General features: G+C 36.4%; 1 protein-coding gene across 5 annotated transcripts in view; it reads right to left on the reverse strand.

The window, feature by feature from the left end:
* The window catches only part of LOC105248345 (papilin), a 99,110-nt gene that overhangs the window by 7,446 nt on the left and 65,907 nt on the right, over positions 1-25,757 (reverse strand). For all 5 annotated transcript variants that reach the window (XM_020026605.2, XM_020026606.2, XM_011253096.3 and 2 more), the window contains exons 3-26: positions 20,389-20,576; positions 17,522-17,582; positions 11,068-11,150; positions 10,402-10,552; positions 10,085-10,208; positions 9,792-9,872; positions 9,495-9,667; positions 9,267-9,402; positions 8,476-8,819; positions 8,069-8,248; positions 7,740-7,913; positions 7,413-7,595; positions 6,986-7,127; positions 6,225-6,340; positions 5,491-5,974; positions 4,836-5,285; positions 3,953-4,558; positions 3,543-3,879; positions 3,252-3,376; positions 2,934-3,152; positions 2,103-2,501; positions 1,572-1,928; positions 1,219-1,395; positions 890-1,069 (exon numbers count right to left, since the gene is read on the reverse strand). In XM_020026605.2, the coding sequence (XP_019882164.2) occupies positions 890-1,069; positions 1,219-1,395; positions 1,572-1,928; positions 2,103-2,501; positions 2,934-3,152; positions 3,252-3,376; positions 3,543-3,879; positions 3,953-4,558; positions 4,836-5,285; positions 5,491-5,974; positions 6,225-6,340; positions 6,986-7,127; positions 7,413-7,595; positions 7,740-7,913; positions 8,069-8,248; positions 8,476-8,819; positions 9,267-9,402; positions 9,495-9,667; positions 9,792-9,872; positions 10,085-10,208; positions 10,402-10,552; positions 11,068-11,150; positions 17,522-17,582; positions 20,389-20,576 (5,470 nt within the window). The remainder of the gene's footprint in view (positions 1-889; positions 1,070-1,218; positions 1,396-1,571; positions 1,929-2,102; positions 2,502-2,933; positions 3,153-3,251; positions 3,377-3,542; positions 3,880-3,952; positions 4,559-4,835; positions 5,286-5,490; positions 5,975-6,224; positions 6,341-6,985; positions 7,128-7,412; positions 7,596-7,739; positions 7,914-8,068; positions 8,249-8,475; positions 8,820-9,266; positions 9,403-9,494; positions 9,668-9,791; positions 9,873-10,084; positions 10,209-10,401; positions 10,553-11,067; positions 11,151-17,521; positions 17,583-20,388; positions 20,577-25,757) is intronic.

Here is a 25,757-nt window from a genome sequence, read left to right on the forward strand (position 1 = left end):
GGCAACGCTGCTGGCAGGCAGCAAGAGTACGGAATTTATTGGCGTTGCCTTTACAACCGCCGTAAACAAATTGGCTACAAGTACCGCGCTCGGCATCGTAATACCAGCGCAATGCCGAGCCCGGACAGGGTCCGGGATCTCTCTTCAAGGCGCACACGTCAGATAGTTTTACTGCAAAAGTTCGTCCATCACTGTGCGGTCGACTCGATCCTCGTAACTGACGTTTAGAACTAATATCGGTGGCAAAGGAGTTCCGAATTACTTGAACACGCTTGGTGCCAATCATTCTCAATAAAACTATGCTGCCATTTATGCGTAGAGTAACCAGATGAGCTTAATTTAATCAAGACTGTAAATATATTATTAAAAATTCTAGATGTGTCATTAAATCTCTCATTAAATCTCTCTTCTCAAAATTTTTTTTTCCCATAAAGTATTACTAATTCTTTAATTTTAATAAATTTATATTTAATATCTAGATATATCTAGATATATCTAAAAAAATAAATGTTTCAGTATGCATTACGTTATCAATTAAATTTATATTATTGATTATATCTGAATATTGTTAGATGAGATTTATTAAGATTAATTATCTTTATCAGAAGTATTCAAAAAATAAATATTACTAATAGCATAAATATTTCGCATAAATACTGTTATCGAATTCGATTTTCCCCAAATTTGTAATTAATTTTTCAGAGAAATTATTGTATAATTTTGCGATTAACAAAGATTTATAATAACGAGAACCGATCAAGCAATCCACTTTAAATCACACTTTACAACAATCATGCAGATAAATAAATAAATTAATAAATTATAGATAAATTACAAATACACAAAATTAAATTTTAACGTACGGAAAAAGAAATGAAACGAAACATACCTTTCCTTCGACCTGGCGTTAAACATTGCTGATGACATGCGATTTCTGTCGGGAAATTATTGTTGTTTGCTTTGCAACCACCATATATGAATTGTTCGCAAGTTTGCGATTCTTGATTGTAGTACCATCTTGTAAAGTTGCCTGCGCAAGGACCTGTTTCTTTTGGTTGATCGCAAGCATCTTTATGAAACATAAACGATAAACTTAATTAATTGACTTTTGCAAATCTTAAAATGCATAGAGTCGAGAAAAATTTTAAATCCATATTTAATAGGCAAAATAATTTAAAAATATGGACAATTTTTATCGTTATAGATACAGCTGCTTACCAACATCGTCCGGCGTGACGCAAAGTTCTTCGCATTCCTCCCTAGTTTTGAACTTATTAGCATTACCGAGGCAACCACCGTAAATAAATTGACCGCATTGTTTCCTGCCGGCATCGTAATACCACGTCGGGTGATAACCTTCGCAAGGACCAGCGATCTTCGGTAAGACACAAGCAGCTGCAAAATAAATGAAAAAATTCGAAAATTCGTTATTTCAACATTTCGGAATATTTTGATATAATTGATTCGTAAAAAGTTCGTTTTATCAATTTATAAAAAAAGAAAATATGTCATTCTACTTTTATATCGCAAGAAGATAATACATGTAATTTATTATTGCAAAGAATAGCTACCTTTTCCTTTCGGTTGAACGCAAACCTCTTTGCACTCTTCCTGCGTTTTGAATCGATTCTCGTTTCCCTCGCAGCCTCCGTACCAGAATCTCGAACAACCACCGTAATCGGTGTCGTAAAACCACTTGACCGTGAAATCTCGGCAGGAGCCTCTGTCCTTCTTCAGACCGCACGCAGCACCTGGCATCGATGGTATCGTGAGACAACCTTCGAAGTTCTCTCCTTGAGCTTCCTCGATTCCATCCGGACAGCATCCGTATTGTGAAGCGTCACAAGTACACCCGGCAAAATTCGGGCCCGTCGCCGGAGTCTGACCGTCCGAGCAGCACTTGTATTTCGTATTCTCGCATCCGCAGCCTGTGAACATCGTCAAACACATTGCGTATATTTATTTGCATAGCGATTGTAAAATTTTATAGAGATTTTTTAATAATTAGCTAGCAAGTTGAACTAGAATTTTCTTCAATTTATGTTAAATCTTTTATTTTTTTGATAAAATAGATCGATTATGCGCATCGATCGTAAAGTTACCTTGACCATGGGAACCCTTGGCGATAGTAATGCCATCGGAACAGCATCCGAACTGATAAGTGTAACACGGGCATCCCTCGAAATTCGGTCCGCTGGCGGGGGTGAACCGATTCGGGCAGCAACCGTGAGGCGTGTATTGACAGCCGCAGCCCTCGTTGCTCGGTCCACGCGCCGCCGTTGAATTATCCGGACAACAGCCGAATCTCGTGTACTGGCAGCCGCAGCCGTAGAAGTTTGGTCCACGTGCCGGCAGAATGTTATCCGGACAGCATTTGTACGGGGTCGATAAGCAGCATCCCTCGTTGTTTGGTCCATGCGCCGATGTTACCCCATCCTCGCAGCATCCGTAAGCGCTATCGTGGCAAGGCATCCGACAGCCATAGTTATCCGGCCCGAGAGCTGGGAATCGCGAACGTGAAAGTGAAACACATGCATATAATGTGTTCAGAATTGCTCGTCTATTTGTCCTGACCTTTTCTCCGATTATCGATTTGTTCAATTAATGATAAGTTTAATGAGATTAATAATTATTTATAGGAAAGAATATTATAAAGAAAATGTATAACACTTTGTTTTACAGTTAATAATATTTCAAAATATTATTTCGTAATTTCATTCATTTTGTAATAAAGTGTTTTATATTTATATTATTTTATAATAAATATTATGATTATATCATAATTAATATTTTTCAGATATTAAGAATCAGAAATTACAAGTGAGACTTTTCTCGAATAGCCCATTTTACGAATAAGTAACTGTTTGAGAAATGATAAACGATCTCTCAAGAAAAATTTAACGTATCATTTATTACGCAATAAAATCTCATACCTGCGGAAACTCCGTCAGGACAGCATCCGAAATAGGACGCGCTGCAGTTTTCAGTATTAATGACGCCGCATCCCGCAAAGTTCGTGCCATTGGCAATGGTAATGCCATCAGGACAGCAGCCGTAGGTGCTATTTGCGCAATCTTCGCGCGAGATAGGTTGCGTTGTTGTCTCGTACATCTCCGTTTGGGGTGTTTCGGAAGTGGTTTCCTCCTCGCAACCTAGTCACAACACATGTTAAATTAAACCATTCGAAAATGTATATAATGAATATATATATATATATATATAAATCTAGTTTAACAAGGCAAGACAAATACCTTCGTCCTCAGGACCAGAAGCAGCTTTGATATTATCCGGACAGCAACCGAACTCGGTAGAGTTACAACATCCCAGATAGTCCTTTCCATCAGCTGCAGTCTCGTTATCCGGACAACATCCAAATCTATAAATTTATAATTCATAAGAGCGATTAGATTTATAGAATTCACGCGTGTTTAGAATAGCTGATAAGCTGATAAATATTATGTTAAATTACAAAAGTTAAAATTTGACCGAAAATGTATTCTTGTCACTTGAAGAATTCACGTGATTAAAGTACGGAAACTAACTCTGTTTCTGCACACGGTTTCTTGCATCCTTCATAATCGTTGCCTTGCGCCATGGTAACGCCATCCGGGCAGCAACCGAAGAGAGATTCGTTACAATGAGAATCGGGACAACCCGCGTTCTTTGGACCAGTGGCTGGCGACACACCATCAGGGCAGCAACCGAATCGCGTATCATTGCATGTCTGCGGTGTCGGACAACCTTGACCGAATGGTCCACTAGCAATGGTGAAACCGTCATAGCAACATCCAAACGGCGTCTTTTTACAGCTCTTTCTCGGTTTGCATTGCCTCTTGTGTGCAGTTGTTTCTGGGAAGCCGGTTGTCCATATCTCCGTGACTGAAAATTAAGTTGGTTGTTAATAGAGTGAAACTTGATGGGTTCGTTTGATCATTTCAAATCGTTTGTTTACCATGAGTCTTCTCGGTAAGATCGGTTTCTCCGCTGATCGTGGAGGACGTAACTTCCGTCGCGGTGGTCTCACCAGACACTGTTGTCTCTTCGAGGGTCGACAACGTCGTAGCCGATGATTCGGTCGTCTCGCCCGATAAAGTTGTCTCTCCCGATTCCGTCGTTGCACCTGATTCGGTGGTTTCTGTAATTTCGGACTCCGTAGTCGCACCTGACTCGGTAGTCGCGCTTAATGTACTGATCGTAACTTCGCTAGATTCGGTCGTCGCTCCGGATTCCGTTGTCTCGCTTAATTCCGTTGTCCCAGTTAATTCCGTTGTGCTGACGCTGGCCTCAGTTGTCTCGCCTGATTCCGTAGTTTGTTCCGATTCGGTTGTCTCGGTTGTCTCGCTGCCAGTAGTTGCAGTCTCGTCAGACGAGGTCGTTCCGGAAACAGTACTTTCTTCCGTATTGCTAGTCGTTGTAGTGAAATAGGTTCCTTCGGTGGTACTCGATTCAGTCGTTACGGCATCGGTACCTTGTTCCTCTGAATCGAAATCGTATTCGCCTTGCACCTTTAATTCGGTCGTCAGCTCAGAGACCATTGTTGACGTCTCAGTCGTTATCTCTGTGGGATATTATTACATTGACACTTACACTTCTTTTATGTTAACGAATATAAGCGTTCGTGCGTTAACGCAGATAAAAGAATTTAATTATATTTAAAATATATTTAATAAAATTATATTTAATAAAAATTATTTTTAATAAAAATTTAATTATATTTAAGTTATATTTAAAATCTAAAATCCAGATTTGAGTAACAACAATAATAACAAAGCAAAATTATAATACATTTATAGCTCTAAAATATTAAATCAAAATTGTTACAATTTAATGCTTACCGGATGTAATGCTGGATTCAGTGGTTTCGTCGCTTCCGGTTGTTTCTGTTTTTTCCGTAACTGTGGTTTCCGTTTCTGTTTTTTCCGTAACTGTGGTTTCCGAAGAGGATGTAGTTGGTGGAGATTCCGTGGATTCGGTCGTGTCTGTAGGTTCTGTTGAATCAGTAGTTTGCGTCTCCGTCGAATCGGTCGTCGCCGTATCAGTGGTGTCTGTTATTTTCGTTTCAGTAGATTCTGTCGATTCGGTAATGGATGAAATTGTGGTTTCCGCTGAACCGGTAGTAAGATCGGTCGTAATATCGCTGGATCCAGTCGATTCGGTCGTGATATCGCTGGATCCAATCGATTCGGTCGTGATATCACTGGATCCAGTCGTCATGTCACTGGATTCGATCGTTGTCGATCCTTCCGAACTTTCGCTAGCGGTAGATTCGGCAGTCTCACTGGAGACTAATGAAAGAATTCATTGATTGTAATTTTTATATCAATATCTAAGATCATTAAATCGATAGAAAAAGTTTTTTTATCGATGATATATATTTAATATATGCAGATGCTATTAAAACATCGATAATAAACTTTCGCATGTTATAATATATTTGACAGGTGGATTATATTATAAATGGATATATTATAATGAATATATTTAACTTACTGTCGGATTCCGAAGTCACAGCTGATGTTGATGCCTGAGTTTCTTCCACCGTTTCCTCCGTGACCGCACTTGTAGATGCGCTCGCGCCAGATCCTTCCTCGGGGCTTGTGCCGGATCCTTCTTCGATTGTAGTGCCGGAACCTTCGAACGTCACGTCGGTACCTTCGGTGATGTCCGATGATTCGGTTACCTCTGTCCCGAATTCCGTTGTACCAGTTCCAGCTTCTATCGTGGTTTCGTTCACCGGACTTTCGCTCTTCTCGATAGTGGAATCGGTATCGAAACTTGTGCTGTCGGTGAAGAATTTAGTTTCATACATAGTGAAATCGCCGTCGCCGCTACCCTCGCCACTACCCAGCTCGGAAGGCGATATGTCGCCTCTCGTCGAATCGCTAAACATCATGTCGTAAATGTCACTTCCGGTAAACGGCGAGCTCAAAGATGTCAGTTCCGTCTGCTCGATCAGCTTGCCCATTTTTGCCTCCTGCAACACGAAAAGCCGCTTCACAATTCTGCAATCCTTTCGATTTCGTGTCAATCCATCCTCGGTGAGATGCGAAATCGGAAGGAGAATTGCATTATCGGATCGCTTCGCGCGTAAAGGGGAGTCGATTTGATACGAGTCCAGGACGACTCTTTTCAAAAGGAAGGTGGAACAATAAGAAACGAAGTTACGAAGTAACTCAGTCGCGCCTGATATTCGATTAGGTGCGACACGACCCAGTTTTACTTACCCCCACAGGGAGACTGAATTCAACAGCATCTTCCTCCTTCTCCTCCTCTTCCTCTTCCTCGCATTCTTCTTCATCCGAGTCCGTTATTTTCTCATCTATGTCGGCCGGTGTCACGCCTAAAGATATATGCGTCCAGAAAAAAATACAACCAAATTATATAAATTGTAATTTGATAAATTCGAGCTTTAAAAATATAAAAACATCTTTTTTAATGTTAAAGAATTCTACGTGTGCGCTTTTTTTCGTTATTGACTAGTTTCAATAGCGCTAGAAGCGTAATTTTCCTCGCTAGAAGGGGCCGGATGATGTTATATTCACGCTGAGTAGTTCGATGTCCTTTGAAATATAGTAAGACATTTGAGTTTAATACCGCGAACCTCGTTATTTTCACGCCCGCTGTACTAAGTATGTTTCATATTTTATACTTGCGATCTATAACGAAGGTTGACATCATTAACAAACATATATTCTACGTGATAACGAAGCAGATATTAATGACTGTATTTTACTTTGTTGATAAAAATGAGATGTATATAAATAATAAAATGAAAGAAAACCTGTTCTTTTATTATAGTGAAAAATTTTTTAAATAATAAACAACATTATTAAACAACAGTTTCTAAAGCTGGCTTGTTTTTTTTAAGTTCTACTGTTATTTTAAGTTATATTATTTTTCATTTATATAAATTGTTTTTTTTGCATACGTTCTTTTCAAACTTAGAATACTTTTAAATATGATCATTAAATTGTTAAAAATTTACCTTCCTCGCAAGGTTGATCGTTGCATTTTTCCGTAGAAAACATGATGGAGTCGGCGTCGCACTGGCTTATAGGTGCCGTTTTGTTATCTCTCATGCAAATCACTTTACGGATCATGTCGCCGCCGCCACATGGCTTTGAGCACTGCAACATATTGCGACGTGATTGACGATATCGTTGATTGCACTTAGAGAAGATTACGTTAACAAGTCTAACAAACCGATTATAGATGAGTTATATGTAAACTAAATTTCAAACTTCATAGAAAGCTAGTGAGAGCGATCAAGATACAAGAAAGTCACGATCGTAACATTAAGCGAAGTAATATGATAAATCAATTTACCATGTCAGAAGAAAGACAGGTTATTTATATATGCAAAATATAATTTATACATGCAAAATGTATTAGTTAAACATAATAAGACAAACCTTGCTCCAAGGTCCTGCAAACCATTCTCCCTTGCACGGTTTCTTGGCGGTGCAATTCTTAGTGTCTTCAAACTTCTCTTCGGGATCACAGTTCTCGTCCAGAACTTTTTTCACTTCATCTTCGCTGAAAATGCCGCAGAATACTTTGCGCGTCTGAACACCGGCTCCGCATTCTGCCGAGCACTGCGAAATTGTTAACAGCAATTATTCGATTAATTAAAATTTCAAAGCATTTAATTAAAGGAATTCAAGACACGTTACTTTTAATTAATTTAGAAATGGGAATATATATCAGAAATAATAATCAAAATATTCTTTTGCATTTACTTTGCTCCACAACGAGGTGAACCATTGGAAATCGCAGTTCTTGGCTTTTTCGCATTCTCTTTCCAGTTCTGGCTTCTTGTCCGCGTCACACAAATCATCTGAATAAACCATGCCGTCCTGGGTAGCGCAATGGGCGGTTCTAGTCTCTTTGGTAAGATCACATATCTTCTCGCACTATCAACAAGAGGTTTTCATATTATACGTATATTAATTCATTCAACAAAATTGATTTTATTTAAATATAGATATTTAGATATATTTTATTTAAATATTTTCAAATATTTTTTAATTTTTTATATAGAAAGTTTTTATTGTGTTTTTGAACTCACTCCGCTCCATTCCGAGGTGACCCAATCGACACCGGCGCAAGGTCTCAGATCGCAAGCTTTCTCACGTTCAGGTGCCTCCGTTTCGCACGCCTCATCTTCTAGTACTTGAATTTTGCCGTCGATCTTTCTGTAGCACGTAACTATTCTGGTTTGCTTACCAGGCCCGCATATATGATCGCACTAGAAGAAACAGTCTCAGATTTTGTGTTTTACAAAATTAAAAATATAATATATAATAAAGTGTAATATGTATACACTTTTAAAAACATTGCACCTAAAAATTAACTGTAATATTTTATATGAAAGAGATACAAGTCAATTAGCATTGTAATAGCACGTAAATGTGAGAGAAGGAGGCGGTAACCGTAATTCAGTGTGTCATTGTGGGTGGTAACACGTTAACTCACAGGTTTCCAGGGTCCCTCGTGCCACTGCGGACAATCCACGTCCCTGTTGCATTCCTGCGTGATGGAACCTTTCGGCCCCACCTTTTCGAGACATTGGGAATCATCCACCACAGAGGCTATTCCACCCGAGATAACTTGCTCGCATTTGATCTCTCGCGTCTGCTCGCCCCCTTCGCCGCAATGTTTCGTGCACGGAGACCACGGGCCCTCCACCCACATGGGCGGACAGGGTTCCTCGCTGCAACCTTGCGTGTCGGATGGTTCCAGTCCAGGATCGCACAGACTCTCATCCACCGTTTGACTGTCGCGTCTTCGCACGCAGGCCACCCGTCTTGATTGGTAACCTTAAAAGATAAATAAGACGTAAGGAGAATAAATCTTTTCTCGTGATATTCAAGTGCGATTGTTATTTCGAGAGAGATAGGAAGAGAGAGATGAATTGTTATAAATCATGGATGATCCATTTCAATTCAACGGTAATTAACTACGATTAAAATTGATTAGTAATTATCACGAAATTGTTTCATATATGTAAATATTTTAAAATTCGATCTATACTAAAATTAAAGTAAACGTAATTCACTGGCTCCTAAAATATTTTTTTGCATCATTAATATAGATTAATATTATATATATATATATATATATATATATATATATATATTAAATCCACATTTAATTAAATCCCTAAATATTTGCAACAAGTACAGCACGTTGCAACGTTGCTAGGAAAATATAATAAATTTGAAAGTTTATAGTTTAATCGCATTGAAGCGACAATCTTATAATACCTCCGCCGCAACTGACGCTGCAACTGGAGAATTGATCGGTTACCCAGGTGTAGCTGTCCGGATCCGTGCGCGTCGAGAATTTCTTCGGTATGCTGTACTCGTAATGCACACCTACGTTGCGATCTTGGTACAGCAGCTGCGAAAGAAATTAAACTCTTCGGTTAAACGTACCCTTTATACGATTTGAACGTTTCATCGACAAACGAAAAAATCGATGTGTGTACCGACCACGACGTAAATCGGTTCATTCGTCGGTCCCAAGGCCGTGATGGTGTCGGGCGCAGCAAATCCTTGAGGATCTCTGGCGTAATGGAAGATCGTGCCCGAGAAGCGCAAGCTACGAGGAAAATCTATCCTCCAGTTTCCGTTTAGGTAGTAATGTCCCGTTGTGTTGCGTATGGCTGATTAACAAGTTTTAAGATTATTTAGAACAAGCGGTTATTAAACAATTACCGATGCTAAGATCAAGATATTTTACATGATTATTTCTTACGTAAATTTATTTATTCCGCCCCGTTCACTTACCAAGATAATTATTCGATGGTTGTATTTCCCTTATAACGATATTCGTCGCACCCTCAGGGATGAGCAGAATATCGATGTAGCCTGAAAGAGATGCGCGGTAATTCTCTATTATTATACTGCAGAGGTACAATAGAATCATAAATACTTATACCAGAGTAGCGCTAAAATTAAGGTGTTCTCTGAATAAAATAGATATTGATTACACAGAAATAATCTCGAAAGTTGCTCGCTGGAAGATGACCATGGATCAAATTTATTCCCGTAATAATTATTAATCAACGAAAATAACTCACCCACTTGGAGATCATCTGTGTCGAATAAACCGGTAACGGTATTGCAATCCGAACCATCGCCGCCGCATTCTCTGCACGCGTCTTCCTTGGCATCGCTGCCCAGCATCATATCGCATCCGACGTGCTGACGTGTCAAAAAAGATTTATTGTAAAATTCTTACATAACATATCCATTCTGTTCACTTTCTCATCTTGTTTAACACAAAAATCCACCAAAAATTTAAATTAAATTAATTGTTATTTAAATTGTTATTAAAATCATTACGAAGAATTACGATCACATGATTTCGAATATGATGCTCCGACTCACAACTCACCATACATTTGCCCTTGACGCAAACGTCATTCTTTTCGGATTCGCATGGAGTGCCGTCGATCACGGCGACTTTGTGCCTGTAGAAAAATCGCTCGCCACGCGGCATGCAATTCAGTTCACACTTATTGGGACTTCCGGTGTACGGAATCCAACTGCGGAAAATAAAAAATATTGCCTAATTGAAAAGTTAATCATAATCGATGCCCAATGATCATCAGTGATAATCGTCGGAATTTTCTTTTATGTTTTGTCATTTGATTTTATTTTATTTGAAATAAACGATAATGTGACAAAAATATACATAATTACGGTGAATGAAAGAGTCATCGTTCCGCATGTCAAATATAAATTATGGCATTTATATAATTGTCGATATTCGTAGTTTCTTTGGAGAGAATCTCTCGAGACCTTTTCGACTGCGATCGAAGGAAGAAAAGTATCATAAATATGATGTCTCTCTCATTAAGAGCGATTCAAGCGACCGTGGATTATAGAGCGAAGGGACGATCATTAAATGATCAAAGGCTCCAAAGAATTCCATCATCGCCCCACTACGTGGCGCCGTCGTAAATCATAACATCTTGACGCAGCGATAATCTTGTTTCACCATTTCGATAGAATTTCCAATCGAATGGGCATTGATAATCACGATATCGATGATACTCACTCGTAATACGTTCCCTCGAAGGGCACATTGTTAAACTCTGCGCACTGCTCCGCTCGAAAATCCGTCGCCTCGCCAGGGCAGTCCTGAAAAAAAAACGAAATTGCGAATTTTCTAATTTTGTAGATTATCGAATCGTCGTTAATAAATGTCTATCAATCAGATAACAAATAAAAAAATTCCAAAATGCGCGCGCCGATCCTGATTTAATTTCCAAAAAGGCAAATCGATTTACAGAGAATCCGTAAGTTTCTTTGAGAATAGCACGCTAGTAATAAAATCCGAGCAACGGCACGCAAAATTCGTTGCAACGCGGAATTTTACAATCTCTTGCATTGAGTCTATTGACAAATTCTTGTTACGTTTGTACAGTGAATTCAGCGATTCGAATAGGATGAATAAAAGTCACATTTTTGTAAGAAATAACGTCAACTATTGTCGGTTATCACAATTGACGAAAATTAAACATGGAATAAATGCAATAACTATTGTCCTGAAAATTTAATGTATAATAAAAAAAGCAGCGACGAGCGCTCGAAAAATTTAAAGCCGTCGCAAAAGTGAGTCATGTACACTTTTTTTCGTTGCATTTGACTGCGCTTTTTCGTTCTCGTTTTGCTAACTTCAAACTCGAAATAAATCCCTGTAGTGGATGACAAGCTTTCGTTTGAAAAGATACACGCGTCTGAATGTCACTGAGAAAAATGTCTCGTCAGCGTGAAATGGAACCACAAAAAGGTGTTGCTCATACATAAAAATCCAATATCAAAGGGTATATGAATCGGTATAACTTTCAACTTCATTAATCTAATTTGCCTCATCAATAGTAATCTCGCTTTCTCAAAATTTTCGCGAATTGTACACAAAGAAAAAATTTGAGAAATTAAGAAACTTATCAAATATGACATCATTACATTTAAAAATGTAATTGTATATATATACAATTTTCATAATCATAATTTCGAGGTTTATAGAAGATTTGAATTATTTTTGGAATATTCACGTCGAATATAAGATAATCTTACTTAGCTTTTTAGCAAATTGAATGCTATTATGACGGCATATTAGATCCAGAAAATTCACTCTCATTTTGAGTGAAATCAACGAGCGCGTGCTGTCGTGCTATTTTCGTGAACAAGTTCGCAAAAACGAGATGGTCCACAGATGGGCGCTCCGCGGAGGGTAGACCCGCGGGGCAGGTAATGTCGATAAATCGAGTGGAACCCAAGCAAAAACGAAGAAAAGATACCCCAGCGAGACCGGTACCACGCACGAGGATACGGCGTAGAATTTATGGCGGGAGATTTCTTGCGGACGGTATGAAACGCTCCGGAACAAGGGTGGCAAGGCAACACGGTAGTCGGAATAGGTAGGTAGGAAGAGAGCGACGGGCTACGTTCAGAAAAAAGCTTCGGGCTCGGGCTCAGGCGACCCGAAAATGATGTCATAGATGACGAATGTTGCCGATCTCGCAGCGAGCCGTAAAATTTATAAGGGATTACTTAGGAGTCGCAGCCGAGCGATTGACCTTAGACGATCCCCGCACGGTTCGTTTTCGTATGTTCGGGATTATTTAAATCTATCACTTTTAAGAAAGCGTCCTCTCTCTCTCTCTCTCTCTCTCTCTCTCTCTCTCTCTCTCTCGGGAATGGTGGTTTATGTTCCGACGTATTTCTTGGCCTTTTACGGCGTCGCATCATCGACAACATGCTTTATGAAGAATAATCTTTCTCTCTTTCTCTTTCTTTCTCTTATGGAAACCAGAAATATACAAGAAAAAATGCTCGTACGTAAAAAGTGAATTACATCGCGATATGCACGTTTATCTTTCCGTTTAATTAACGTGAAACGATAATGAGACAGTTAATTATTCATCCACTCTAGTCATAATGTCTGGTATATATTCGTGAGCCCTCGAAAAATCTTATCATTATTTACGTCAGATTAAATGTGATTGTTAATAATATTTACAGATTATATGACATTTAATTGTTATTAAACTGATAAATTGCCTCTACTGGCTTTGCAGACTCAGGTGTCGTATATCATCATTTTGTTGCGATTATATGATCCCTTTTGAAGAGGGTGATTTATCCTGGAGAAGAGACAGCAGGAGCAGAACCGCAAATGGACAAGAAAAAGAGTACATGAGAAACAAATTATCGAAATGCTGGCTGGCGAGTGATATCTCAACGTTCCATTTACCACATATTTCCAGTCGAAGAAGATCAATGACGAATTTTTCATTATTTTGTAAATATATTTCTTATTAAAAATAATTTCAATAAAAAGTTGTAATATGCATGTAATATTTTTTGTAACTAATATAAATTTTTATGTAGTTTTGTTTTTTATATTTTGGTAACAAAAAATAAAATATTTTATATTCATTTTTCATTTAATAATATATTTTGTACTAAAAAAATTGGATAGATGTATAAAATATTATATTAAATAAAAAACAACAAGAGAAAATCATCATTGCTTTAAAAAATTTAATGTATTCGTTGCATTCCCGCGTAAAATAATGCTCGATATCAAAATTTGCGGCAACATTTGGTCCGAATTAAATACAAAAGGTTCATTATATTAAACCAGCATCGCGACCACCCACATCATATTATAGATAAAATCAAATTTCCTGTTGGCATCAGCAGAGTTGTTTCTAAAGAGTTGAATTTCAAACTGAGAAAGAAAACGTTGCTTGTGGAACAAAAACAGCAGTTTTATAAATATATAAGACGGCTCTTGATTACAGAAAACTCTTGATTAAAGCAAAGCTTTTCGTTGAAAATGTCCAGCCGTTTTTACATTCGCAATTTTTCCCTTCGGTCGGTATTTTTACCTATTATGTTTACACGTCACTCTAAGTCACTCTAAGTCGCAAATTTACTTTAATTTATTTTCTTTTACACATTTCATTTTGTATACGCACAGGTGAACAATTTCAAGTGACCTATATCGTAAAACAAGATGCAACTACTTGCCGTTCCAGGAAATGGATGCCAATGGCAGTCACTACACGTGTAGCGGTATATCTTGCTATTCGTTTCAGTTAGCATTCGACTCTAACGAAGTTAATGCCTCGCGAGTCGATGTTATGCATAATGGGCTTCCGTTCATAAATCTCCTGTGGTCCATCGGAGAATCGCTAATGCACCACGTGCTCGGATGATGCAGCTTCATTGTCTGCTGATTGTAATAGTGTATTGAAATCAGTCGCATTATATTCGTTTCCGTCATCGTCATCATTGTGTCATTGTCGAGTTGCATAATTACATCTGTCTCTTTGCGTCTTTGCGTTAGAGTTAAAATGATTGATACAACAAGAAAGATGGTGCGACAGGATATTACGGAGAAACATCAATCAAAACTCTTAAATTGCTTAAACAGCTTATAAGCAATTCAACTTTTACATTCACAAAATAGTATTTATTGTAGTATTTTATATATTTATATATTTATATATATATTTATTTATTTATAAATACTATTTTAATATTAAATTTCAAGGTACTTTAATTAATTTTTATATTACGTTCGTATTTCATCAAACTCTGCAATGACACTTTATCAGATTAAAATGTTAGATTAAAATATGATTGATTTCTGTCATGTTTCAGAGAATTTATGTAACATTCCCTTAATATTATATAACAGTAGCACATAACGTTGCATTTCCCGATGGATAATTTCTCCATGAATAATTTTTATAGAAATAATTTTTCTTCCTCGTTTTCTGCGCGCGATTAAATAGCCTGACGGGTGATGACAAAAAATTCGCAAAGGAAAGGCGGAACGCCGTCGGATTCTCTAATTGTGGTTAATTAATCATAATTTTCCTATATTTCTCTGCAAGAGCGAAAACATCGCCGAAATGTCATCGTAAATTTTCTAAATTTGCGAGTTTTATTATATCACGTTGCATTTCCATTTCTTTTTTACATTTAACTTTTAAATTAAAAATTATATTTTGATATTAATATAATATATAGTCATTATCTTAATTATTATAAAAGAGATAAATATAACTTTCAGAATACAACGTTGCTACTTTCTGTTAAACTTTGAGAAAATTCTAATAATTGACAAGACGCATTTTCGTCAACGAAATATAAGATGGAATTGATTGTCATTCAAATCTCTAAAGTATTAATAAAATAAATTAAAAGATCCAAGAATCCAATAATATTCTTTCATAAAAAAATTTGAATAATAATCTTAAACCACTTTGAATTAAATGATTATATTGTCAACATTTATGTACGCTACTTAATTATTGTTACATATATGTAAAAGACTATTTTGAACTGTTTTGTCGTGTGTATTGTTTGTAAAAACGAAATAAATCAGCAAAGTTAGTTTACGTTAAAGGAATTGCGGTTTCGTCGTAAATGTTTCAAGTGTGTTTCTAAATTCGTTAGTTGTATTACTCGTTCTGGCGCGAAGTAAAAGCAAAACCTACGTAGCGATAAAGAGTAAACGTTTGCTTAATGGTCCGCTATCGTTACCGTATAACGTACCTCTCCACTCCCCGAGCTTTTACCGAGCAAGTCACGAGCACTCACGATATCAACCAGGCTGCCGAGAGGAGAACCTGTTAAAGCGCCAGATATTGTGCAGGTCGAGTTTATAGGGTCACTGGGCTATAGCGATTCGCTGCAAAATCTCGCCGTATATTCTATTGAAATAGAGATTTTATGAGTACCTACAACATTTCCGTCCAATTATTCTCGAGAGAAAGCGAACAAACGGAAACGACAGAGAAAAATTCTGTGGGTTATTCGCGAATCCTCTTCCTGTGTTCCTTCTTAGCTACGATATGTACTCGTTATATGTCGATCCGCTTATATACGAATGACAAAGAGAAGAATGGTAACGCGACTTGCCCGAGTGTCCTATAATTCTACGAAAGAGCATAAACGAGTCTTTGACAGATGGCGATCCCGATTTAGGCGAAAGTTCAGAGAAACCCATTTCTTTGTCGCATGCACGACGAGAAGAACGCACACTTTAAAAGTACACACGTAAAAATCCCACTTCTCTTACAATTGAATCTCTGTGAATCTCTGTTATTTTCTTTTTTTAAATCGCGTTGTTAAATTTCGATGAACTCTCTCTTGTGACGACGATAACGCGTGTATCAAACGTTTCTCTTCGAAAACGTGTAGATTCTCTTTGCAAACGCGAATAAGAGAGGGATTAAAAGTTTATAGCGGTAGTAAAAGATCGTTCCTTAAAGTCTGACTACACTAAATCCTCGCGGAGGATACTCAAGGGTGTGCTCGGTTTGTACGTCGTGAAAGTTAAAAGCACGGGAACCCCATCCGAGAGTCGTAAAAATCCTATACATGCGCTTGTCTCCCGTTTGGCAAGACAGACTTTTAAGCGATAAATGAGCCGACAATATGAGGTGATTTGTTGAACATCGTTGAAATGTCAGCAGTCGACCGATATAGACAGAAATGCGTGGCATCTATATTACGAGCATATAAATGGCAAAGAAACACCGTTTTATTTCCGTTCTTTTTTTAATTCATCAACAGTTGTAAATGTCAATTTTTATCCAACAACGAAAAGTCGCGCTTATCTCAGATTTTGTAACAAATAAAAAATTATAAATTATAAGAATAATAAATTAAGCATTTCGTTTATATATATATATATATATATATATATATATATATATATATAACTGTTATTTAACAGTTATATCTTCTTTTTCAATTTTTTATAATTGATTCAAATTGTAATAATCATGTTTAAGCTTCTGAATTCAGATCTACGATATTGCAATTGATTAGAAAGACACAACCGAATTGAATAACGACATAAATCATCTCATTAAAAATCGACGTTTCTTATTATTCGCTGACCCACATCTCAAAGATTAGTGGCAGAGAAAGAAAGAGAGAGAGAGAGAAATGCCGCAAAAATGTGACATAACTGAATGAATCATTCATTGGGATCAACGAACAAGCAAATCAATCGTAATTTTCGAGACAGATCTCGCTTCGTACTTTAACGGCTTACTTTCTTTGATATAACGATACGCGTAAGAATCGCGGACAGGCGTGAAAGAAGGAAAGAGAGGACAAGACTACAGACTTCGGCTCTCTCATTGATTTCATCATTTGCTCGTAGACGCGAATAATTGAAGCGCGCGTCACGCGTCTGCGGCTCCGAAGTCCCCTTGATAGACTGTCAAGCCGCTCGATCTATTAAAGCACATCGCATAAATCACTCCCGGTTACACGGCAATTAATCAAGTTCCAGATTGCACGCGACTCACGTAGCCCGCGGCATTCCCACGATGGAGTCTTTTTGCGATCTCTGGACGATATTATCACGTCGCGGACGACGTGATCGCCCGCATCCGGCGATGCGGATGCGGAAAATAATTGATACGATTTAAGGTCGTTATTTAAAGGCTAGAATTAAGAGTTCTCGTACTCACTTGAATGTTACACGAAAAGAATCTCCTGGAGGCACCGGTGCACCTGTCATGGCCGCTGTCACTGTAACACCACAGAATACAAATGTTATTTTTTTTATGACAAACAAAGATGTGATTATATTTATATTATATTTATATTATATTTTTATATTATTTTATATATTTTAAATATATTTTATATATATTTTACATATTATTTTATATATTTTATTTATATTATATATTTATATTATATTTATATTATTTTTACGAATTAGATTAAAATTTGTCATATTCACGCAAATTTTTTTTTATATTTATAATTTTATTTATGAAGCGATAGATGATATTGTTATAAAAATATTACTTTTTTTTATTTAATAATTTATTTTTTAATAATTGATCGCAAATTTAACTTTCTATAACAATGTTTGAATGTAATCGCTTATATTCGCAATTATTATAGTGTCATTGAAATCGATGTTATTACTAGAATAAAAGGCAAGCACAATTGAGTCCATTTGACATACAACTATACATGTAACTGCACGCGGAGAATGAAATACACTCGCGCATGTCTAACAAAAGGAATAATACCGATTGCATATACTTGAATAATGTAATGTAAAACGTTTTCTATAGTTATTTCTCATTATGATTTGTTCTACGTTGATTCGAATTTTGATTACGCTATACGCGTTTCTTTTTAAATTCACACGATTAAAAATGAAAGAGAGAGAATCATATATATAATAAATATATATAAATATATATATATATATATATATAATAAATAATATAAAATATCTACTGGATTTAAAATTAGCTTCAAAAAATTTTCCTTTCGATATTTTACGAGAAAGAACTAAAACGTGCGGACAGATTTTTTTCAATATCAGTGAACAAATGTGTAAATTATAAAATCTGTATCGAAAAAAATAAAAAGCGGTCAATGATAGTTGATAATAATATTTTACGCGAATATGAAAAGTTTGCTGAAAATAAGATTAAAATTACTGCTTCAATAAATTACGTCACAGTATCCTGGTAAGTGCTGCTTATTTATTTCGCACGAAAATCCGACGTTTAAAAATTTATCTTTCTAAGGTAAGTACCTCTTCCTGCTGATAAAATTTTTAGAAAGAAAGAAAGAGAGAGAGGGAAAAATTCGAAGATTTACGTACTTACGTCTTAGAGCGTTACACGTAATATTTTATTAACGGATTTATGTGATCACATCGTGTGTTACATTTTCGGAATTTCATATAAGATCACGAAATCCACGTAAGCACTTTTTTCAAATTAAATCATCTCTTTTTTTTTAACGTAAGATATACAAAGAAGATGTAAATTTACATCTCCTCTCTATCGATTTCTCCGTGATTAAACGCGATTTCTAATCAACTATAGAAAAACACGTCGTGTGCCACAATCTCGCGAAAATGATGAGTTTTCCTTGCGATGAAATCGCAGTAGTCGTTACGTTTCGTTGATCCGTGACGACACAAGACTCATACGAGGCACACATCACGAGCTTTCACGTTACGATTATCTCGCTTTCTAAGATCCGCGCCGTATCATTAATGAACGAACCCATCCCAAGCATACTGACACAATGCTGATCATTGATCGGTCAATCTTACGGTTCTCTCCCTTTACAGTCTTTTCGTTCTACGTAACCGCGGCGCGCGTTAAACCCCAACTTTAATTGCGTCTTCGCGATGGGAAATCGTGAGAATTTCTTGGAGATAGCGTGACGCTGGGAGACGTGTAAGTGCCTACGATTAATCTTCCCTTAGTTTCGAGATAAGAGGGATTTACGGCGGATCCGTAACGTTGGCGCGCGCCGGGAGAAAAGTTTCGTTGATTTATCCCAAATTTAGTCGCGGCCGACGTACGTCCCGTTGCAAAAAGAAATCTGGTCGGTGCGTATTTTGTATATTTTTATGATTCATACATTTTTATGATATGTTTTTTGTACATTTTTATGATATTTTACGATTTTTGCTGATTTGCCGTTTTATCAAAATAACATTCTCCATAATTATAATTTCCCGAAAGTACTTTTATTAAAATATAATTGCAGAGGATTTTTTATAATGTTAGCGAATTTATTGAAGAATGTTGTTGTATCTTTTCCGCAAAACAAAACATTTTTTTTTAATTTTATTTGTAAAGATATTAAAATATTTAATATTAAATAAAATATGTGTAATAATACTTATAATAATATTTACTATCGCTTCGATAAGTGATTTCCCGAACACAGTATTACATCTGGGTATCCGGTGTAGATTGAGTTGATTAAATTCTTTGCAAGAGTTTGTGTCCGCTTTTAATCCAATCTCAATCCAATTGAGCATACCATTGTAGCGAAGAGTTCCAAGGATAGCAAGAACCTCAACGAGATAGAATGACTTCTTTCTAAGGCGAATTCAACGAAGGGGAAACTTTAAAAGAGGCGGTTACATTTCCGCACATCATTTACGAATATGACTCAGTGGTGCTCCGATAACGATTCTTTCAATATATACGCGAGTGTAATCTCTGAACTATAAAAAGCGCATATATTTACTCGAAATTTCTCATAAAATAATGCGCGAAAAATTTCTCTCGAAAATTATTATAAATATATAAAGAAATCTTTAAAAAAATTAGCAATGTTTTTCACATCCGAGGCTGTCGTTTCCACTTTCTTCCACGATGAATTCCACGAGAGCGATATTGAGACGTTCTCCTTGTACGTGCCAAGAAGCCCATCCCGACGTCTCGTTCGACATTCCTCTCAATATCGTATCTTACGATATACGAGCGAGCATACGTTCCATCGCAAACGGTAGCTCGGATAAGTCGATAAATGTGAAAGTCGATAAAATATAAGAACTCACTCTATGTCGAGACACTGTCTGGTCTGATGAGCGACCCCGCCGCCGCAGGAGCGCGAACAGGAGCTCGGTGTCGACCATGGTCCCCAGTTACCCCTCTCGGGCTCGTCCGTGTCCGGCACGAAGCTGCCGGGCAGATAACTGCCGCCGTGTTGTCGACGATGCCTCCCGTGCCTTAATTTTATATGATGCTGCAACACAAAGAAGGGAGATAAATTTATTACCGTGTATGCGCGTCTCCTCGTTTCGCGCCGTGGATCGTATCGGGACCGAGAGAGTCCGCAGGTATATCTCGGGGTCGCGGCCGGGGTCGCGAAAAAGATCCCGGCCTACCGTGAGAACGTGGATGTGCGAGGAGAAACATTTCGCGCTAAGTGCCCCCTCGTTCACCTGCGGCCTCCGCCTCCGTCTGCGCGACGTACAGGTGAGCTTGAAGCGTGGGTAACAATAGCGCGCCGCATGGGGTACTTTAATCCCTCGAGCTGAAAACGATTCACGTACGTGCATCGCGCGAGAAAAGACGATATTTAAGGATAGTATCTCTTAATCCCGATATTTATCCGCAGACAGCTTCATTTTTCTCTCATATGATTGTTAATAAGCGTTCTGTTTAATTAATTTTCGACGCTCTTAGGATAATATTTGAGTTCTAGATTGCAAAACTTTAAGAATTCCTTTAAGAAAAGTTCCATCCGGACACACTCGTAGAATTTTATCTGTTAATTTAATTCTTTAATCACTCGTTATTTTCTGAAAGAAATTATTTTGCCAAGTAATAACGCATACGAGTATGTGGGATCTGTGGCTTTTAACACATATTTCCTGCATTAGGATTTTCCATCATCCGTGCTAATATTATAATCAGTATTGATTAAATCACGAGAAATAAAAATATGGCCGGAAAATAAATTGTCGCGATTTAATGTCAATTTTTTGGACGAAGTTTGCAGTCACAAACGTACGGGACTTTTGCCCGAGCGTTTGCTCCAGAAGAAGTGGCCATATAACATTTCAATGGCCAGATCCTTCTGGCGAATGTCCAAAGCAGTTTGCATTCGCCGGTTGTAAAGCGCACATGCGCGGTTTCCAGTAAAATTATCAGCTACCCCACAACGTATTCTAGCATTACTTGTCGGAGTTACGGTTCCCCGTTTAACGATTCTCGCTAAATGATCGTTTCTCGATCGAACGCGCTCTTGGGTACAATCGCTACCGCAAGCGTGTCTTGTCGAGCGGCTTGTATTCGATTATTGGTCTCTGATGGCCGATTCGTAAAATTTATGGATACACGCAAAATCCTGTTTTTGAAGGGATTTTAAAATTTTAGATTGTTACATAAACCGTAATAATTTTCGATAAAAAGCTCAGCATCTCTTTCTAAATAAATTTACAAAGAAAAATTACAGTTACACATTTGTGGCTCCTATTGATTAATTTTGAAATTTCTGTTCAGAGAGGAAAAGTTGATATATTTGTGTAAAATAGGTAATAATTGTTATTTCTGTAATTAATGAGAACAATGGTTTTTAAACTGATATATAACACGCATTTACATTGTCTTTAAAAGCTGGAGAGTTTGCGATTATTTGCGTAAATTATTTGCCATAAAGTCATTTGATTCGAAATACCAGCAGTAGAGGGTTGAAATCGTTTTATACTTCATCCCGCGGGTTAAAGAGTACTTTGTATTCAAATAATTAACGACAAAAGAACGAACAAAGAGCTGGGTAAAATATAATTGCGCGGCATTTAATGAAAGACAGATTTATTGCGCGTTCCTGGCAATTATACTCTGTGTACAATTTATCCGGCTAAATAGTTGCGCTGATCGTTACATGACGCAGTGAATCATAACGACCGCAGCCATTTATGGCAATTACAGTGAATTATCTTGCTTTCTAAATATATACAAAAAAATTATGCATATAATTCAGTCATGTTAATAGAGATTTATTAAGTCCATTTTTTCTTGCCAAAATTTAAAAATTTTTTTTAAACTCATTGCTACATCTACAGTGTTACTAGACTTTATTAAATAAAAATCTTTTATAAAGCTAACGTTAAAATTGTCTCTCTTCTATATTATATATTAGTTTTCATACACTTTTACGTTCGATTTCATAACAAAAAGTATTGTAAAGATTTCAAAGAATAATGCTAGTCAAGCCGTCACGCGTTAAACATATACAAGTGCACTTTAAAAAGCTTATTGCCACTCAAACATCGCATCGTAAAGAAATTACGCGGATTTAATTTGTCCTCTTTCTCAACTCAGGTGCTAATAAAATGTTATCCTCGATATTACATATTTCCTAAGGATAAGCGTTATTTACAACACGAACAATACTTCCTTTTATTTTAGTCTTCTCATTTAAAACTTTGATTAACTTTTAATTCACAATTAATGTAAGGCTAATTAATTGCAATTTTTATGTAACTTTCATTTTTCCTTGTCATAGAAATGATACAGCATTAATAATTTATATTAAAATCCTTATATTTTGCTATCGTAAAACTTTCTTGCTTCTTTATTTGATTTGTTCTCACAATCAGTTTTACCATGTTTCGATTATCTAAATAATACAAAGAAAAAAATCAAATCTATAATTTATATACATGTATGTCGAAAATATAAGTATCCGCATAATACATTTAAAATTTTTCTCTCAAATAATTTTTCTTCCAGTGAGAGAAGAAATCATTGGTATGCCGGCGGATTTTATTGAAACTTGTGTCACTTGCATCTCGCTACTTATAGAAAGTTATGCAATGTAGTTGCATCGTTCATACAGTCATTTACAGTTCCGGTTATGACAGCTGCAGTGGAGATTTTTACTAAGCGTGGGAGATCGTCGCGCGCAGATGGGCGCAGCGCGCGCGTCATTTCCGCGTAGTAAAAGTACGTTTGAGCGCACAGGAAGGTGACTTTCTTCTTTGCGGTTTCTCCACGAGCATCTGCAACTTATCGCACTGTCGAGCTTGCACGTACGAGATAAAAAAATGCGGGAATATAGAAACGTAAGAAACGCACGAGTTGGCGCAGATCTATTCGATTATAAAGTTATGTCGTGCCATCTGATAATTTTTAACGAAGAATCAGATAAATGATGTAAAAAATATACAATCTTGAAATCGTTGAGTTATATCGTAAAGTAAATATATCATTATAATTTAATTATGAAATTAGAATTGTCGTTTAATTTAATATAATAATGAGCATAAATTTTCCGAAATTTTGTTTTGAAATTTTTATGTTGATCCAGGTTTTATGATATTTGAACAAAAAATTTATACCGTTATATAAAGTCATTCTCTTCCTGTATTGCACTGAACATCTGTAGCTTGGCTCGTCAGACCACCAAGTTGTATGTACCGCAACGTGGGAATGTATAACGATAATAATGATACGTTAGCGGTATGCGTATGACTATAAAACCATCGGATGCACGACATTGCAAGATGAGTTTGTAAAAAGCGTGTGCGTCAGGGGAAATTCAAGTACTCGCATAAATCAAATTTAAATCCGCGGAAATATATCATGCGGTATATACCAGGTAATCAAGCATTGAAATGTCAAAGCTCCTACATTTGTCTTTCTTATTCTTGCTCTTACTTTTTCACTCGTAAAAATTCCAAGATCAATGTTTACCTAACATTGCATATAGTTTAATTTAGAATTTGTTAACACATTAAAAATTTTATTAATTATTACGTATTATTTATTGGAGGATCTAATGATCCTTTTTTTTCTTTTTTGATTTTATTATTTATAAATCTCGTTTTTTATTTTTTCAGTATTTTAGAATTTATTTGTTCTACTCCTGTCTTTTCAAATATTATAAAGTATTCTTATTTATATTATAAAAAGAAAAAATGTACGATATTGCTAAAAATATTTTTATCTTAATGTTCGCATTATATTTCAAACACACAAAGTTAAATCGATAATAACAAGTGCGAACATGACTAAATTTAGCACAATCACTTTAACCGTCGTAACAATCACCAGAGGGAACGGATCATCTTAGAGCCGCCGTTTAAACAGAATTGTCGAGAAAAAAATAAGTTCATTGCAATTCTCACACTAATCAGCGATTACCGCGAGAATGTGCGATAAATCGAGAAATTAATACGTATTCTTAAGTGATGACTAACCATGTCTCGTATACCGATTCGAGGCATAAAGCAGGACAGCTGCCGGAACAGATCGAGCATTTACATCATCTCTTGTGAGAACGAAGATTATTTTTAAGCCAGACGCGTTACGACGGTATGACGTGTCCTATAATTATGTCAACTACCGGGATGCTTTCTTCTCTTAATTACCGAAAGTAATAACGCGATCGACGAACGTTAATTGTTAATTACGTTCGATAATTGCATTGCGCATAATCGTGCCTCTCATTACGATGGGGACACTCAACGTGACGAATATTGTTTTTTATTCTTGGAACTTTCTGTAATTATAACGCGTTATAATTCCGTAATTATACGGTTAATTATACAGCGGTGTAAGATCTACCCTATAATTATAATTTTACAGGATGGTATCTATATCTAGACAGCCATGCTTACTACTTAAAAAAGTATTCAATAGAGCACGATATTATTAATTATTCATTCCAAAACTTATCGATTATTCAAATTAATACGAGTTAAAATTATCGATTTAATATAATTATTCATGAGCATATATAATTGCAGTAAAATATATGTGTAAATTCTATCTATGAATCTTTAATTCCGTATAAAATTTAATATATTTCACTTTCAAAAATATCGAATTTATTCGAGTAATTTCTTTTCAAAAGGAATCTCTCTCGTCAGTCGATTCTAATCATCTAAAATTAATAATAATAAAGAAAATTAGATTTTCCTAAACTTACATGAATAAACTCTTATATAAATATATTATAAAATAAAAAACAATGCATATTGCAGTTTTTGTAAAACGGCAGAATAATAGCACAACTCATTTATTATCGATCTCGCAGTCGATTAACCATAGCAGTGGTCCATTCACCATTGCTGCCTGACTGCCACAGCGAGATACGAAACGTAACCTGTTAACAGTGAAACGTAATCCAATATCGTCGAGGACAATGATCCGCAAAAGAGGGTTCCTGCATCCGATCGGATGACCCTGGCAAGCTGGTTTCTTGAGTTGAGATTAATATAATCTCGGTGACACTATGGCAAACTACCCGATTTTGTGCCAGCGTTCGTTTGCAGCATAAATGTTATTAAATTCGATTTTTTATCATATAAAAATTAGTTTAATCGTATTTTCTTTAATTATAACAATAAAGAGTAATCGAGAGGAAGAAATTTTAAATTAAATATTAAATATTAGATAAGAAAGTCAAAGGTCC

This window comes from Camponotus floridanus, unplaced genomic scaffold, assembly GCF_003227725.1.
Source record: "Camponotus floridanus strain SB8 unplaced genomic scaffold, Cflo_v7.5 scaffold6, whole genome shotgun sequence".
NCBI lineage: Eukaryota > Metazoa > Arthropoda > Insecta > Hymenoptera > Formicidae > Camponotus > Camponotus floridanus.